The 19066-nt window shown below is 44.2% G+C and overlaps 1 protein-coding gene across 1 annotated transcript in view; it reads right to left on the bottom strand.

The window, feature by feature from the left end:
* Positions 1–18365, bottom strand: part of NELL2 (neural EGFL like 2) — a 150221-nt gene extending 131856 nt beyond the window's left edge. The window contains exons 1-2 of the mRNA XM_037390221.1: positions 17916–18365; positions 17614–17742 (exon numbers count right to left, since the gene is read on the bottom strand). Of these exons, the coding sequence (XP_037246118.1) occupies positions 17614–17742; positions 17916–17970 (184 nt within the window). The 5' untranslated portion in view covers positions 17971–18365. The remainder of the gene's footprint in view (positions 1–17613; positions 17743–17915) is intronic.
* Between the last annotated feature and the right edge of the window lie 701 nt (positions 18366–19066).

Here is a 19066-nt window from a genome sequence, read left to right as displayed (position 1 = left end):
AAGCACAACACCCTTTGTTCAGGGCAGGCACCAGGTGGATTTCTTAAAGACAGATGACTGTAAGGTCCTTGATCCATTAGATCCATTCTTTTTACACTAACACAACAGTGCAAATCCCTCATTCCAATTGCCTTTGAATACTAGCTGTAGGTTCTTGATAGATCACCAGCTGCACTCAATAAGTACTGATTCAGGCTTGTTCTTGACATTTGGCTTCTAGTAATCATTTTAAGACCCAAGGAAAATACTTTACTGAACTAGACTTCTTCTATAATACCTTGGAAAATCAGACTGGTATATCTCAGATAATAATTTGTAGTTTCTCAACAGTTACACAAAAAACTCATACTGTGAATATTTCTAATACACTAAAACAAAGGCATGAATCTTTTCATATTAGAGTGCAAAAATAAAGAGAGAACTATTAGTCTGAAAGAGAAATTTGTCTCTAGCCATGCTATGTATATATGTGGTTTACTTTCCTAGAATATTGCATGTGTTTGGTTTGACCACAGTGTCAACACTCCATCTTTAATTTATAGAAGAATGAAGTTCAAAGTGACAATCAAAGAAACAAAAATCCAAATTCAAAGCATGTCATACTCTGTTCAATTCAAAGGTCTTATGGTAACACGTGTGGCTGGTTTGAGACGTGCAAATTAGCAAAAGTATTGAAAACAATTCAACAGATTGAGGAAAGGAGGGAAGGGGAGGTTGGGGAAGGGAGAATTAACTCATACTGTGGCTGGCAATGATAATGGTTTACCAGGACACAGACAAACAGTAGGTGATGGCCAACCTTCAACTGTAATATCTAGTTATGAGATGACCAGCTGGCCACAGGAGCAACAAACCAAGTCTTTTAAGATCTAACCTTGCAAAGCAATCTGAAGACCCAGTGAAGAAAACCACCAACCATAAGACCTGCAGGAACTCATCCCTTCAGAGGACAGGCTTTGTGGCCGCCTCTAGCCTGAGCTTGCAATAGCCTTCACAACTAAGTCACATTTTTCCCCTCTCGGAGACAATCTGCAGTCACAGTTTTGTAGTAAACACCAAAGCCACGCAAGTGTTTCCTGGAGGTGTCAAGGGCAGACATTGTCATTTCAGTCACGATCATGAGATGGCAATTACTGCACTATAACCAAGGCAGTAAAGTCTAACTTCCAACAGGACGCACTCACAGGGCAAAGGCACTTCCACCAGTCTAAACTGGTGCTGCAGAACGAGGCAGCTCTATCCTCTTTAATTTCTTCTCATCCCAGTGCTGAAAACTGCATTCATGCAAAACATGAGGAACCATATCAGGCAAGTGATCCAGCTTTAACTAGCCCAGCCCCCCACCCCCAGAAAAAATAGTGTTGGAAGCAGCCATGAACAAGTTCCTGAAGGTAAGCAGGAAAATTTCCATACACAGCACCCTCAGCGTACTGAGTTGCACAGTGGAAAGACTACATGCAAATACGGTTCAGGATAAGCCATTCATTACAGATGTGTTCCAGTCCACAACAAAAACAAACAGTTATTAAATAGAATGGATAACTGTCTTAGCAAAGGGTGTGCTCTTGAGTTTCTGAAGTGCATCTAAAGCTAAACATACAGTATGAACTGAATTATAAAACAAACTCCTGCAGAAGAGTCTTTGAAAGAGGCATCCTAATTAATTGAGCTCCACAGTTTGTTTCGTGTGCACATAATCAGCTTTTAATAGCAGCATCTATAAATCAATTCTGCATCTGACTAGGTTTGCTGAACTATCCAAATAAAATTCTAGTGGTTTGTGAGAAAAAGGAGAAGGGCTGCAGGCTAAAAAGAGTCTGAAAAATATAATAAGGCTAGCTCAGTTTTGTTTCATTTTCCCACACTAGCTGGGATCAGTGTGACAAGGATATTTTCACACTGTGTCACTTCCCCATATTAAAATTTTTGGCTAATCTTTTTCTTAACTATGGATTTCACATAGCCAACAAAGGGCAACAATATCTGAGACTGTTTACTTTATACTGTTCTTTTATGTAAGTAACCAACATGGGCTAAGCCACTTCCAGCCAATGGGGCAGCATGCAAAGCCAATCCAAAAGCAGAATCTTTACAAAGTTGAAAGGGTACAGCGGGTTTTTAACTGGAACACGGTGCATTCACATTCAGGAGTTGCATTCCTGTAATGGAAACTCAAGACAGAAAGTAAAACAACCTTTATTAGACCAAAACCCTGCTAGATGTGTTATGCTTTAGATATCTCAGTGTGAAGGTTGATTGGTTTGTCTTTGTTTTTGTTTGTTTTTTTTTTTTAAATACACCTAACTCTTTATTTGAACAGACATATAAGATACTGGTTGACAAAACATTTTGAGCTACTTTTCCTATACATTTGTTTGTTCGTTCTCTTCTGATAGATTCCCAGTTGTTTCACATAGAATAGCAAAACAGAAGCAGTTTTCCAAACCCACATGCGCCTGACTTGGTTTCTCCAAGGCTGTAGGAAGGAGCTTTGCAGAAGTGTGGGGGAAGGTGTTGCAGTTCCACCTCAAGTTTAAAAGACTACAAAACATGGGGTAAACACTGACCCTGTGTTTACTCCCACTCCCAAAGGGTGTGCATAAGCTGCTGGGCCCAGGAGCTCTGCCCAGCTCCCAAGTCTGGGAGAACACTGGGACTACAATCTATTTGTAAGTCAGGAACTAACTGGGTCCCATCTAGACTTTTATGCACCCAAGTGCTCCTTCTAAACTGGGTACAACCTTGTCTCACCAGAGCAAAAGCTCACAAATGCCAGGAGCAAGGACTCTTAGCGAATCTCCCAAGTTGAATGATCAGACCTTAGGATACCCTACAGACTGTTTAGCAGGGGATACCCCACAAACTGCCCTTGTAGTTTAGACACCACCACAGTGGCCACCAATTCCATGTGCCTCCTTTATTTCCATTAAAGAAATGCCTCAGCAAGGATGTATGCAGAAAAAACTGCAATGGATAAGAAGGAGGAAAGGAAGAGGGCAAAATGCACTTCAGCTGAAACTAAACAATCGAACAAAAACTGACTTGAAGCCAAATCATTAAATCAAATAAAAACAAGGGGGAAAATGTCACAGTTTGTTCTTGCAGCACTTGGGAAGGTTCCAATTGCCTTTGCTTCATAGCTTTCTCTATTCTGAATGTCAGCTACAGCTTTGGTGTCATCCAGCAAGGGCTTTCCTCTACCTCAAACCATATGCAAAGTCCCACAAGTCACAACAGACTGACACAGGAGACTAGAAGAAGGACCTGTCTGAACACACACTTTTTTTCCCCCTGATGATATTGACTGTTCTTACTTACACCTTCAAAAAATATTAAACATATCACTTGGGGCCAAAACTCTGGCTCCCCTACAAGGTACATACTCATGCATTTAAAGTCATTTGGGCACAGCTGAGAACACAAATCCACTGTGGGACAAGAGGGGGGAAAAGTACTCAGAGTCTGGATGCTTCAATGCTTCAATGTCTCTGATCTGAAATAAGCAAAATATTATTAAGAACCTAACTTGTTTGTGTAATCAGAAGTGGTTTGTGCATTTGCATAAGTAATCATGATTTCATTCAAAGTGCTTTGTTTGTAATGTTTTCTTCCCTGTGGTCAAAGTCCCCATAGAATTTTTGCTTGGTTTGTTAAGCTTGCTTGCTTTTGTAACTTTTTTTTTTTTAAGCTAAAGTAACACTAAAGATTGTTAACTATGCAAATTAAATTAAAATAGAACGTATTTAATAGGGGGCACACCTTCTACCTGCTACGGCAGAATAAGATAAGTGAGCAGTAGCAAGCCCTCAACCATTTCTACCAGCTCCTGGCACTGACCTGGATGACATTTTAGGAAAGAGTTTGAAAATCCAAGATTGTCTGGGGCAAACTACAGCTGTAATATATTATGTATTCACTGTAAATTGACAATAATGCCACTGAAATCTGTCTAGAAGCATTCCACAAAACAGACGATACAATGCTAGTTTGAGAGTGATTATACTAGTGGCTGGGTTAAGCCTCTGAGCTTATGTACCGGCTGCTTCTAGAAACCAACGAAAGTCACATCAAGCTGAATCTTTCTGTAATACTACAGCCCAGCTACTGACCTCCCCTGCTCTAACAGCCTCCTTTGCATCCCTGTGAGGCTACAAAGCAATTGCTCAGGTGCTAGCCACTGAAATACAATCAAGCTCTGTCAAAACATGGCCAAAGCCCTGAGATGATCTTGGGACTGGGGCTATGAAATCATTCCTTGCAGCACACATACCTAACTAGACCACACTGTGTGGAATGGGGAAGGTGGATATTTCTTCCCAGCCACCTACTACACAAGCAGAATCCAACTGTTTCAGTGACGCTGTCAAATGAACGGTGCTCAGCACAATTCCCCACCTGGATTACAGATCAGGGAAATCTCCTTTCAATGGTGTTGTGTCTCAGTGTGTCAGCAGCACAACACAGCCATAGATAGCACCTTTGCTTGGTTTTTAGATCCATACAACACAGGGAAATAGATGCAGAGAGAACAAGTGGCAGATTTACACTACTATAAACGCCCATTTGAGCATCAGGACTAGGTAGGTATCGTGCCTCTCTCAATCTCAGGCTTCATTTGCCAGAGCACAATGCTACAACACTTAGACATCTCCTGTGATCCCGTTAACCAAGAACGAATTTGCACCAGGATCACAAGTGGGAACAACTTACTGTAAGGTAAAGCAGCCTGGCAGCACTGCAACAATTCAGGTGCACCCTTCCAAAAATATGTAGGGTCCATGATCAAGGGACCTTGCATGACTCTTGGACTCAGTAGGTAAAAACTAAGTAAAGAGGTAAATCAATACAGTACAGGTTCTAGTGACCATATGTACAATAGCATATTTCAAACCTTTTGCAAATGAAAGGACAAGAAACCTAACTGTAGATAAAACTAAACTTTAAATGGGTGGAATTCCACATTAGAAGTCTGTATTCTTAGCACAGGACACTGAAGCAGCTGTTAATAAGCAATACAGATCCTACAGCGCTAGATTGTTAGTAAAACAACTCCCCCCCAGACTGCCAAAGAAAACATGAATGTGCGCTCTGGAACATTTCTGAAAGGAATATAAAGAATGTGCATGTCAACACAAGTGGAAGCAGCATACGAAAGTACTATCAGGAATTGTTAAAGGTATACAAGATACAGAAAACCACTGTTCCTTGCTCACGAGAAACACTATCCCTTTCACTGTAACTGTTACCATGGTAGATACTATCACCAGGAGAAAGCGTGCTACTCAGTGGGAAGCTATAAAAGATGACTTCCGTATTTGTTACAGAAATTCCATTCCTAGGAAATTAAAATGTGTGCTGTATGGTATGCTCTGCCCCAGGTATTTATTATTGTAATCTTTCTGGTGATTTATAGGTTCCACATTATCAATTGTATGATGCAATAGCTTTTTTGATGACCAGTTTTCCCTAGTCTATATTCCATCGCTATTCTCAATTCCTCTTTAAATTCTGAAGACGCTTTGAACGCGCTCCCTTGTAGTATCGAGTACTACTGCTTATGATGTTGTTTAGGTTTTTCATGGCCAGTATCACTATAAAACCTATTGTGTTTGAACAAGGACACAGAGGTAGCACAGAGCAGGATTTCTGTCCACTTCTTCATTTCAAGACAGGTTCCAGCTATACTTAAAAGGTTGCAGCTACTGTAGCTTAATAAATAAATATGTGTATATATACACGCACACACTCACACCCCTTTAAGCACAAAGCAGTTTTCTAGAAGCTGATTTGAGAATACCTTGAAACCTGTGGAGAAAAATCAAGCCTGTCTTGTTTTCCTTGCTGCTGCCATCGGTGGCATATGCACCTAGTTATGCTTGGCTGCATACTGTCATACGATCACTTTGTGTCAAACTGACCTAACAACAAACAAAAATACCACACCAAGAAATGCTGTTAACACTGGGACACAGACTGAAGACCACAAGAAAAATAATGCATTGCCTTCCAGCCTTACTGGTACTGTAATAAGGGCATGACACACATCAGAACTGCTAAAAGACTGAATTTATTTCCAGTCCCTAGTTGTATAGCACCGTTCAGGACTTTAAAAGTTATGCAAGTCACATGGAGGGGGAGGACAGGAGGAGGAAGCGAGGAGGAAGCAGTGCTGTCAGCCTTTTCCAAATGAAAAAGCTGGCTACCGAAGGTGAACAAAGCCTAATCAATTAAAAAAATAATGTACAAACTTAACAGCAATAACAAACAACATGAGCAGATTATGCTAGGTGTAGATCAAGCTGAATTACGTGAACTACTCTTCTCCCAAAAGATAGGACACAATTCAAGCTCCTCAAATATATCATATTCCAGTGGTGAACTGTGTCATACAGTGACAGACCACAGAAGATCAGCACCCACCACGGCACCTCTGGATTAGGATCATACTTGGTGTAGATACTCCTATACCCTCTAAGCAACACACCAGAGCTCTCCTTCACCTGGTTCTCACTGTGCAAGTGTCAGTAAGATGTACTCCTGGTCTCTGCTTGGTCAGTTTCTCTCAAAACCTGCATTCCCTGTGTGTGACCAGTATGCTGCTCCTGAGGACCTGCCACCTGCAGCCTGTGTTTCACAGAACCATTTAGGCTGGAAGGGACCTTTTGAGATCATCTATCCCAACCCCAATCATTCTTTGATGCCCTGGAGGTTTTAGCTTTTTTTCCCATCAAGAATCTGTTTCTCCCTCTTTGCAATGGTTTGGATCTCTCATCCTAGTTTTCCTTCATCTCCGGCTTTCTGGAGTATAACTGTTTTTTACCCACATTAGAGTTAATTGCCTTTGGCTCACCAAACTTCTCAGTGTTAAGGCTGATTTACTTTCATACAATACAACGGTGAGCTTAAGAAAGCATTAATGAGATCCATCCTAATTTCCCAGATGACCACAACGATGTGGTCTGCATGCAAGATTAACTTCTGACACGAGAATGGTCAACAGTCGTCAATTTAGAGAGCTCTAGAAAACCCAAACCTTCAACCCAACAGCAAAAACAGCACAACAAGGCAGGGGGAGGAAGGCCACCACTGAAAAAAAATTACATCTGGAGCATGCCAGACACATCGAGCAACTCTGTTGCTAGCCAGAGGTCTCTGGCACCGGATGGAGCAAACAGCAGCAGATGGGAGGAGAAGGCAGGACACTGAAATGTAAAGAGAATTCAGGTCCCTGGACAAATGAGGGGGAAGTGGCAGAGACCACACCTGAGGGGACAGGAAGGACACCCAGGCACCAGCTGTACTGGCATTCTTGGAAAAATCTCTACTCACCTGATACCTGTTTTGATGCCAAGAAAAGGAAAGGTTAGAACGATTTTGAATCAGGAATATCCAACAGCAGGGATACCATACACACAGCTCAGCTATGAGCAGGGCAGACAGACAGAAAGTACATGGGGGACAAACTACTGTTGCCAGAGGTACTAAGGAAGCTGGGGAGGACCAGAATTCAGGTTCTCCTGCAAGAAGTTTTCTTTTAAATCAGGTATTAATGAACTCCATGCTTCTATGAATGTGTCTGCTAGCCCTGTGAATCAACTACAGGTTTTAAACACACGACCAATTTATAAGCTTCTATGAGTTAAAATTAGAAATGCTTCCAAACCTAGATTTCTTTGCTCTTGCAAGCCTGTTTTAACCAAGTACCATTAAAATATACTTAATATGCATCAAAGAATGGTTTTAGGGAGAATGCAAAGGCAGCAGTTTGATTACTGATTATCAGGTATTCAATGTCCCTGTGTGTCTTTGAAAATCCCTCTCCCTATGCTAGAACAATTCCACTAACACCTCAGATCTCCAGAGTATACAAAGACTTACAGGGTCATCCACCCTATCCTCAGCATATTAACTGAATGTCACACAATGACTACAACATAGCTAATGTTTCCTAGATTGTTTATTTCATGCTGTCTTCTACAAAATGTAAAGTCTGAAGATTTCCATCACCTCCTTTTGGAAGCTGTTCCACAGTCTAAACCAGTTCACTGTGAAAGTCTCTTTATCTTAAATCCTCTCCATTTACAATATCATTACATTACCCTTACCTATAGCTCTTTGAATGCTAAATAATTCCTTCGTTTTAAACCTCTGAGAATCTTCTAATACTAGGCACTTATCATGCAACACTTTTGTCATTGCTTGGACAGGCTGTACATACCCAAGTTCTTTCAAAAGTTTTCTTAGTAAGTCAGTCCTTTTTACTGTATAATCAGGTTTGCTGTTGTTCTCTTCACTCCCTGCAACCCACTGAAATTTGTCTTAAATGGAGAAACCCAGAGCGAATGCAATGATCCAGACGCAATCTTAGTTTTAAAAAAATTCAACCTCCCAGATCTCTTACTACCATATGCTTTCCTTATGCTTCAACGCTAGTGGGGATTCTTAAAAAGAACATCACTGAACAGGGTACACACAAGGTTTTCCTCAAGTCTACCCCCCTTCTTGAATGGGCTTGCTGAGCAAATCTGTGGACTGTTTCAAGTTCAAAGGACGTTAGCCAATGTTACAGGAAATCTGAAGAGTGCCTTTGGAACAGCCGTGGCCAAATACGGAAATGCATGCTTAGGGAGTTATTAAAACACAAATTATTGCCCTCAAAACCACAAAAGCTCCTTTGGAACCCTTCTGGATCATTACACAGCTGTATTTAGAGACTGGTAGACATCCAGCCATGGAGTCAAGGCTGGCACATGGTGTCTTCTCTTGACAGAATAAACAGTATGGATGTTGCCACTATCTAATTATACTTAAATAAGCATTTATGCTGGGGAAACCGTACAAATGTTGCTCTGTCTAACAGAGAGCAACTCTACAACTGGAAGTCTTTTTCTTATTATACTCCCTCTATGTTTTCAGAGAGGGAAATTGCCACTCAAATTCCACTAAAAAGAGTTCTCAGTTATGGATCGCTAGCAATATTGATTGTAATGGCTCCTTTGGAAACATTACAGTCTATCGCAGCAATGTTGTCGCTGCTACAAATACGTTAATCTGCTAAAATCCTTTTGAACACTGTCTTCAGAAGTGTTAGTCTACTCGTCCTTTTAGACCATGCCCATTGCTTTAGCACCTTGCAACAGCATAGAGTTGTGAGTAGCCTCCCAAGATGGCTCAACACAAAAGTCATTTTTCTAAGCTTGCATTTCTCTCTGAAGTCATCAGGATCGCACACCCCCAAAAAAGTGTGCAACAACAACAAAAAAAAGGCAAACAATCACATAACAAATTGTTTAACATAACAAGATTTTTTTGCTGTAAAATTCTTCCACGTTGAAAATGACTACAACATTTTTTTCCACCCAAACATTTAAAGAAAAGGGGGGGAGGGGAGAAAAAAAATTACAAACCAAGAAATTTACTCCCTAAATGGGGGCCATGGCTTGAGTAATATATTTGCTACAAGTTTGTAACTAAGTTTTTAAAGTTCAGTAACAGCTATCTGAAACATCTGAGTGAACACTCATAATGAGTATTTATCATGGAAAACATGACCAGGCAAAAAAATGAAAAGTCCCCTTTCTTATTATATTTCTTCTCAGCTTTTCTTGAGGAAAAAAAAAACACTTTTGGACAACAATAAGAGGGAAAAAATAGCATTTCTTAACTATTCAGATAAAATATAAAGGAAATTAGCCAAAATAGATGGACAGCAAAAATTCAATGAAAAATCATTTTTCACCGTGTCTTCAGTTGTACCTCAGCAGTGCAGGTAGGAGAATACAGCTGCTCTGTGAATCTGCACCTTGGCACACTACCAAATGGGACAAAATCTAGGGAACTGAAGAGTCACTACATGGAAGTACAGTTTCCCATGACAGCTATATAAAACTCCAGCTCTTATCCACTGGTTTTAAATAACTTTAAGAGCTCGGTTCCGTACCTCCCTTAAGACTCAGTGGAAGCAGTGAAGTTAACCATTCTTGGAGTTATTTTTCCAAGCCAGCACCCATACGCCCTGGAGGACACAGACTAGAAGAATGAAGAACGTAAGCAAGGCGGGGATAGGGGAAACTTATTCCCCACACCTTAACAGCAGACAGTAGGGGAAAAACAGTCATTACAACTGGTCTGGATGAAGGGATGTGTAGGAAACGCTGCTGTCTGTGAAACCTCACTGGAGCATGAACCACGCTGCAGTGGGGGGAAAAACCATAAAAAAACCATTAAGCTAGCTAGTCTCAGCCATGCTTCGTGACTACAGAACTATGTTACAGCAAAAGCAATTATATAAGGCTAGCAAGACCTCGTTTTCCCACGTCACTACCCCTTGCTAATGCAATCCTCCCCCAGCAATATGGAAAGACGTGCTTGACAGCTACCCAGAAGAGTCACTGTTCCCCCTCTCAGGGCACACATGCTGCAGGTGCTGGATTCTCCCTGGCACGCAGGACAGATGCTGTCTTGCTGTCAAAATCCCATCTTTAACTTCAGCTGAGACCACTGCCCCCTGCTACGCTGCCAGGAGAGGCTGCCCGGTGAGCAGCCATCTGCACTTGACAGCTCCTGATGGGAATGTTGACATGGAGAGAGACCTTCTTGGCATCCACTCCTCTGACCATCCTGTCCCTTCTCACAGCACCAACCAGGGCCCTGCCCCAGGTCACCATCCTGACACTGTCTTCAGGGATTTTACTTCCATACATGCCCCAGAGCTGCACATCATACTCATCTTCAGCTTTCCAACAAATACACCAGGTTGAGCCCCGAGATATTACTAGCCTCACCCAAGGTTTTGTCCTTGCAGTATTTTAGAAGAGGCCTCATTGTAAATGTAGGAACAAGCAAATGCAATTCTGTTATTACTCAGTACAAAATCATAAAATCATTTAGGTTGGAAAGGACCTTTAAGATCATCAAGTCCAACCATTAACCCAGGACAGCCAAGTCCATCACTAAACCATGTCCCTAAGCACCACATCTATGTGTTTTTTTAAACACTTCCAGGGATGGTGATACGAATTTTGGGGGCAATACTGAACATATAAACAGAACATGGTTATTTGAATTAACCTGAACAACCAAACACTCATTTAAAAAAGAAGTTTTAGAGAATCAGCATTGTCCCAGTAGAAAACAGACACCCAGGGACTTCAATTTGTTGCAGATATTATAGATGCAACCTGGCTGTGAAAAGCACTGGGCCAAGCCCACAAGAACACAATAAAACACGACATTCCTCTAAATGGTGTCACACCCTCACTGCTTAACAAGTGCAGGTACTAATTCACTCCAAAGGCTGAAGTATCAGAGGCTGCAGACATAAGCTGTCCCAACAAGCTCAGGCAAAGCCAATGGAAGCCATGCTGCTTGGCACCATCTCCCAAGGAGATCTGGACAGGTAAGGTACAGCACCTACACCAGTAAGCAGCTATCATTTCTCTCCCCACACTGTAGATTCTTCCAGAATCCATGCTTTTAAGAATTTAACAGACTGAAAAGTGACAAGAGCCCATATCAAGACACATGGCAATTGATGTGAGTACAAAAAAAAAAAATAAAAATCAAACCCCGAAGGCAGTGGAGGGAATACTTAATTTCCTTTCCGTCCCCAGAAAAGCCCACTATAGGAAGGGGGGGGGGGGGGGGGGGGGGAGAGGAAAAAAAAAGAAAATTATTTTGTGTAAAACACCTTTTCTTGTGATGAACAATAACATAATTTTTAGAGATGTATGACAAACAACTTTATTGCTCTACACTTACACCTTTGTGATGCTTTATATGCCTACTACACACTACGAGCAACATTATTTGAAACTTTCAGCATTAAGACAGCTGCAATCCCCAAAAGCAATTGCAAGCCAAGGCTTCTATCATTCTTTAACATTATTTATATTATTAACACCAACCTTGCACTAATGACTACACACAGGGATTAGAAGTTTTTCCTCTCTGGAAACCTGAGAACCTTGGTACTTGCCACATATTAGGTCTCTTTCCATCTCTCACTCCTACCCTCTGCTGTGCTATTACAAGCATCAATCACAAGTCTGCAATATTTAAGTTTTTTCTTCCCATAACTTTTTCCCCTTCTATTTTGCAGACAAACTAGCATGGCAGTAGTTCGCAAGCTACCCAATCTCCAGCACTAGGTGTATACATGATTATTCAGGAGTGTATGGTTATGTAGCGGGTAAGCGTGTCCTAGTTCTCCATGCATGGTAACTCTGCACAGTCTGGGATGGGAACCGGCTGCAGGACTCTCACATACTACCTTCTCCTTTCTTGGGCAGGCTCTTCAAGCAGCAGAAACTTCCCAAACACCTCCTCTCGCTACCACTGCTAAGAGGAGGAGGAGGATACTGAATATTCTGCTCTTCTGGAGCGAGGAGAATGCCTTGCAGCCCCAGTCCCTGCTCTGCAGGCCCTGGCAGAAACAGCCCAGCTCTTTGGGGCTCTCCTTTAACATCCATCCTGGCTCCCCAGCAGCATCAATCACAACCTTGGCAGTGCCATACCACACAGTTACTGTTTGCGTGGCCACAGAGGTGACTTTGGAACGTGCCAGAGGTGGAAGGGATGAGGGCAGCAGGCAAAAGCACAGGCTGCTGTTCCAGGTACACGAAGAATGTGGATCTCTCTGGCCACCATGCTTCAGAGAATAATTGGCTTTTCACTAGGCTTTTCTAACATTGAAAAACACTTCAGTACTTACTGAAATTAAACTCAGTTATTTCAGTCTTTCTGAAAACTAAGGATTGAGGGGGTTTGCTTTGTCTCTCTGAAAAATCCTGGCAATTTTTATTATCTACAGATGATCTCTATGCTGGAGGTCCCACATTTTGAGGATTCAGTGAGTCTGAGAGAAACCAGCTTGCTTCCAAGACAAAAAAAGCTGCAGATAGGTATTCACCCTGCAGTCAGCCATGCCAGTTGGCAACATTAGTATCCTCTCCCTAGCTGTTACTGCTCCTCTGGGAAACAAGAGCAGCTGGAGAAAGGGGATTTTACAGGACTCTAATCCATGTCACTGCAGTCAGCAAGGTTCACTCCTGAAGCTGGCAAACTTCAGCATCAGCAGGCACGGGAACACTCGTATGATCTCTTGCTTTGGAAAAGTTGTGGGGACAGTAACCTCTAGCTCCCAGGCAGTGACAAGCAGCTGGGAACAGTAATATTTTCAGCAGGCTCAGCAGGAACCTGGAGAAAGCATCTGTCCATAGTTTCAATGACAGGTGGCAAGGAAAAAAGTGCATGTGAAGTGCATAGCCAATGTAAATCCTATTTCTAGGAGAGAAAGTTTACTCTCACCCCGTTTTAGAGGTTTATTTTTAGCTCCTTTATTTAGTAATGTCCAGAGATGATACCATGGGCCAAAACCAATGATCTTTCCAAAGGTATGTAAAATATATAAGACCTATCTAGTAATACTGTCTTGCTAGCATTTTAAAATAATGGACTAATGAACCAGTCATGCAGCAATAGGTAATAAATCATTTACACCAAGGGGCCTGTTTTAGGGTTGGGTTTTTTCTACCAGCAGTTTATGCCAGCAAGCCCCAATTCAAAGAACAGTAGTGATGAGCCCTTTCATGGATTCCACTGACAAATTAGGTAATTTCTTTGGTGTTTTATACTATATCTTGTTCACTATCAAAATATATATCTTGCCACTAGAACTGTCCCTCCTCATCAGAAATATCTAAATATTATTTATAACCATATTAAGGGTTACATATCCTAACTGGCAGAGAAAAAGCTTATCCTCTGAATGAGTTCCAAGCTCTGCATTCAGATACACAAGCTCCCAAATTCTCATGACTGTCATGTCCTTTTTATCTTTTCCTTAAACCCATGTTCCTGTGCTTGTAACCGTCTGACTGCACTCTTCTGCCTACCCTTTAGTCTCCTCTTTGAGGAGTATATACACCTTTTGATGGCCATATATTTTCCTTACATATCACTTGGCTTTCATTTTTGGTGCCTCTTCTCACTTGGTTTACAGTGTACCTTCCACCACTCTGCTGCTGGACATGGTTGGAAGGTGTCTCCATTACTGCACGTATACTCTTTGGACAAAGATAGTCTGATATGTAGTATTTGCTCTCAACAGCAAGTGAGATCCCAGTCCAGAGGGAGGAGGGAGGGGACAAAAAAATGACTGCCTAGAGGAGTGCCAGAGGAGACCAAGTTAATCTTGCAGCCATTATTTAGATTCTCACACCTCAGAAGACCATTTCCCATTGCAAGTTGAAATACCTAGCTTCACCGGAACCTTGCATGTGCTAAACATTAAGTCTCCTGAGCACAGACTTAAGCTGGATGTGTACCCATCCAAAACCTTCAGCCTCTTTTGTTGTGATTCTGCCTTTTCAAGTTTCCCTGCCTATGCAATAAGTGGTCTTGCAGCAATAAGATTTTCATATTTTCACAGGAAAATGGCTACATTGACTTCCATCTCCACCAACCTCCTTGAATTGTATTAACGCAGTGTATTTACAAAGAAAGAATTATACAAATAACAACCGGTGTTTTTCCAAAAGCCTCCTTTGGCTACATTAATTACACTTCAATCCACCCACCTGATTTGGGCTTTACCTTTAGTGTCATCTCTGTTTTGCAAAGGGAAAACAAAGGTATTGAAAATTTCACTGACTTATGTAAAGTCACCAACAGAGGGAAGTTTGTAGGGTAGGTATTCTGACTTCTGCTCTGCTGCTCTGACCAGAAGAGGAATAATTTTCCTCTCAACATATTTTGACATAATATCTGCTGTTGGCTAGGAAGTGCTGCCAGATGTTCACATGTAGCAACACTAACATTTTGAAAGACTTCCTCCTGTTTTCTATTCATAATTGTATCTTCCCACAAGCTACACTGGAACATTTTACAATTACTTTGCAAATCACATTTCCAGAAAGAGAAGTCCCTACAGCTAACTACAACCAGACTACAGTGGCATTCAGGTGCTACCACCCACTAACAAAGGAGCATCAGGCACCTAAAAGCTTCTGGATTCAAGACCGCAGCACCTAATCCTACTGCTGCCAGTGGGAAGAGTTCTGTTTACCAGGTCTAATACTTTTTAAGACTGGTACAGTGAGAAAGCACACAGGTACAAAAAAAAAGTCCAAGCGACTGCAAATTTTAAATGGCTATAATTATTTCCAAATCAGGACCTGTATAAGGAGCAATCTAAATGCTCTTGAATGGACTTTAACAGACTAAAACTACCTTCAGAGTCTAACTGCTTAGTGTGTTATATGGCCTAGAAATATAAAACCTTTGAAAAATCAATTATGCAAAAAAAGAATTTGTCAGAACACCCAATTAGATGCTAAAAACCTGTATTGACAATTGACGCTACCTCTAATTAAGCAGTCAAAACTGACTTTTCACCTAAAAACAGAAAGAAAGAGACTATTCTTCTTTAGCTGTATGTACAATTTTCCCATCATATGTCTTTAATTGTCTGTTACCTGCTGGCAGTTCAACCTGCCACTTCCATAATTTCTTTCTAAAATAAAGAACAGCTTTTAGGCTTTCCGTATGTTTTAAGCATATGTGAAGTAAGGCTTTACACCAGTTGAGAATGTGGTCTATCAAAAAGAGGCAACATACTAAAATGTCATAAATATGTATATGGTATAAGAAAAGATTCAATATCTGAAGAAATCAAAAGGTAAAAGACCACAAGTTAAAGCTTCCAGAGTAAGTTCACAGATCATTTAAAATCATTTGTGTCCTTTTCACAAAGTCATTTATGTCTAAGACTAAGGCTTTAGCTGGAACAAGGGAAAAACATAAGCAAAAACCAAATTTAAAGTCAGCACATACATATATTTGAAAGTCACACACTGCAAATACATAGAGGCATACATTGCAGCAATGTTCCTATGGTGTGAGCTCTAAGAGCAGAACAAAAATGACTAAGTGTTTCTTATGGGCTCTGAGTAAGGAAGGAAATTTCTCCATTTCTAAATGCAAGTTCGAAAATGAAAATGTCTGAAATTTTTTTGTCCCAACACTGGGAAAATAAACAATAAAAGGTCTTGCTCTTACAAACCTTAATCCGTTTACCACTGAAGTCAAAAGGGAGTTTTGACTTCCCCCTCACTCCAACCCATTATAGCACAATAGGACCTCAACTCAGAACCATACTTTTAAAATTACAGCTGTTTTAGGACACAGATCCCACCCCTGCTGCCACACAAACGTGTTGCCATTTTAAGCTGGCACCCCCTCCACAGAGGTCTCTGCTCTGCAGCCACAAGCCCATCACTGATACTTAAAACCGCATGTGTCAGTGTTCCTGAACGCATAAGCCCATGTGCCTCCACATTACTGTCCATAGTGACACATGCTGGCTGTACCTGGGAAGAACACCGCTAGAAAGGTCACCTTAAAAAAAAAAAACCAAAACGCCTTTGGCAACTATTAGCTTCTGATAAATTATCTCATTCATACAAACATGAAAAAGAAATTCCCTTTCCAGATCTTATCTCACTTGAATTACAACTCTTCTGTATGGGAAACAGCCTCTTGCCTGTTGCACTAGAAATGCTCTCAGATCAGAGCTGAAACTCCTAGCACGCCAAGGAGCCAGCAATCAGGTCCCCCTATTTTAAAACTACAGGCTGATGCGGAGATTTGCTCTTGCCTCACCAGATGTTAAGCCATATTCCTTGCTCTTGGTTAGTCACGCTTCTAAGGAGCATTTCATCATCTCTCAAAGAACAGATTTGCTCCTAAAGGCCGTTTTTGGGCTTTTCATTTTTTTTTAATTGATAGTTTTTTTCCTGAAAATGTTCTTGACTTGAAGTGTAACTCAAAAATACACTGATAATGAGCGAGTGTAGGCAATGTAACCCATGACAATAAATTTAGCTAGCCATTAAGAGTTATCTTACAGTCCTTTATGAACTGCAATATAACGACATTTAATTATTTTTAATAAACCTCCTAAATGTATTTTTGAAAGACAGAACAAGACTAGTATTTTATTTCTATTCCCAATACGAACAAAATAACCAATCCCAAGCACTAAAAAGACTTAAACTCATTCTTTGTTTCTCATGAGCATTACGACAGAGAAGCTCACATGGATCACTTTCCCATAGTGGGGAAAAAAAAAAAAAAGGGGGGGGGGGGCATTCTTATTTCCAGCCATCCACCTCGCTCCTCCGAGGCACTACATTTCAGCATTTTGCTGGATTCACATGAAACTTTCAGCAAGCGTTTCCTTAGCTGGAACGGGGGTATGTTTAGCGTTTCCCCAAGTAAAGCTGAGGAGTGGGTGGTGCTATTATTCATCACCGCACCCCACGACTCACAAAACAAGCCATCTGCCATCCCCGTTCCTGCTGTACTTTAATTAAGCGTCTACCAGTCAAAGGGGGGGGGGGGGGGGGGAAGAAAGAAAAAAAAAATCACAACAGAAAAGGGGGTGAGAGAGAAAAAAAAGCGGGGGGGGGCGAGGAAGAGCGGCCAGGAAGGGAAGGGGAAGGACGCCGGGCGCTCCGGGAGCAGGCAGCCCCGCCGCTGCGGGGAGCGCGGCGCGGGGGCCCGGCGCGGCGGCCGGAGCTGCGCGGGGCCGGGCGGGCGGGGCGGCCGTACCTGCGAAGAGGAAGGCTTTGCTCCCGTTGTGCAGCCCCGGCACCTGGCGCACGCCCTCCGCGGAGCCTCCCAGCTGTAGCTCGGACAGCACGTCGATCTGCAGCGAGGGGTCCACGCCAAAGCCTGCAACTGACCCAGAAAGTGCCGTTACCCCACCCGCCGACGCCGCAACTTTGTGAGACCAGCCCCCCCGGCCCCCCCCAACCCAGTCCCCGCCGCCGCCGCTCCCTGCACCTGCGGCCGCCCGGGGGCCGGGGCATCGCCGCCGCGAAGCTCCCCCGGCGGGTCCGGCATCCGCCTACCTGGCCCCAGGCAGAGGAAAAGGCAGAGCGTGCTCAAACGGATGCCCGACTCCATGGCACACCGATGCGCTCAGTCCATAGTCCCCCTCCTCCGGCTGCTGCGGGTGAAAAACCTCCGGGGCAGAGGCTGGGTCCCTCCCCGCCTCTCACCGGGAGGAGCGGACCCCCTGCCGCCCCGCAGCGCGCATCACGGCGGGCGCCGCGCCGCCCCGCCGCCGTCCGGAGCACACAAAGGCGAGGGCGGGGGGCGGGCGGGCAGCGCAGCCCTGCGCCCGCGGGCAGACAATGGGGGCAGCCCGCCGGAGCCGCCGCCGCCGTGCGAGCGAGGCCGCGGCAGCCGGGAGGCGGAGGCGGCGCGCCCGTGCCCCGCAGCTCCCCACCCCGCCGCCGCCAGGCGCAACCCCTCGGCCCGAGAGCCGCCGCAGCCTCCGCCCCGCTCCCGCGGGAGCGCCCGTCTCCTCCCCGCCGTCCAGCGGGGACAGCGGGGCGGGCGGGAGGGGCCGCCGGTTTATGCCGCGGCCGCAGGAGCCGCCCACCGCCTCCGCCGGGCCGGGCAGGGCCGGGCCGGGTGAAGGCACCGCCTCGCCGCCCCGTCCGTCGGAGGAGCGTCGGCCGCGGGGGACCCATCGTCGGGGGGCTCCGGGCGGGCCCGGCTCGCACAGCCGGGGGCGCCGCTGGGAAGTTCGAGGGGGCCGGGGGGTGGGGGGCGCCGGGCCGGGCCGCCCCGCGGGAGGCAGCGGCTGGCAGGGCCGGGCGGCGCTTGCGGCGAACCCTCGGGGCGAACCCTCGGGGCGAACCCTCGGGGCGAACCCTCGGGGCGAACCCTCGGGGCGCTCCCGCCGCCGGGCCGGGCAGGGCCGCCTCAGCGCTTTGTTGTCCGCCCGCGTCGAAGTCGCCGCTTGAATTGCTGTCCCGGGGTGACGCCGTCCGGGCGCGGGCGAAACCTCAGCCTGAGCTCGGGGCACGGATAAAAATCATTCGGGGCGGGAAAGAGAAGCCAGGACGGTTCCCGCAGTTGACCAAGACGGGAGCGCGCGGAGCCAGCGCAGGGCTGTCACCGCAGGCTCCCGCTTGCCCGCTTGTGAAGGGCGATTTTCCGCAGCGGTCCTGTCCGCGGCCGCTTGACAAACCCTGGACATTTCTGTGCCTTA

The sequence above is a fragment of the Falco rusticolus genome, chromosome 5 (assembly GCF_015220075.1).
Source record: "Falco rusticolus isolate bFalRus1 chromosome 5, bFalRus1.pri, whole genome shotgun sequence".
Lineage (NCBI taxonomy): Eukaryota > Metazoa > Chordata > Aves > Falconiformes > Falconidae > Falco > Falco rusticolus.
Note: the sequence above shows the minus strand (reverse complement) of the source record. Positions and strands in the feature narration are given on the sequence as shown.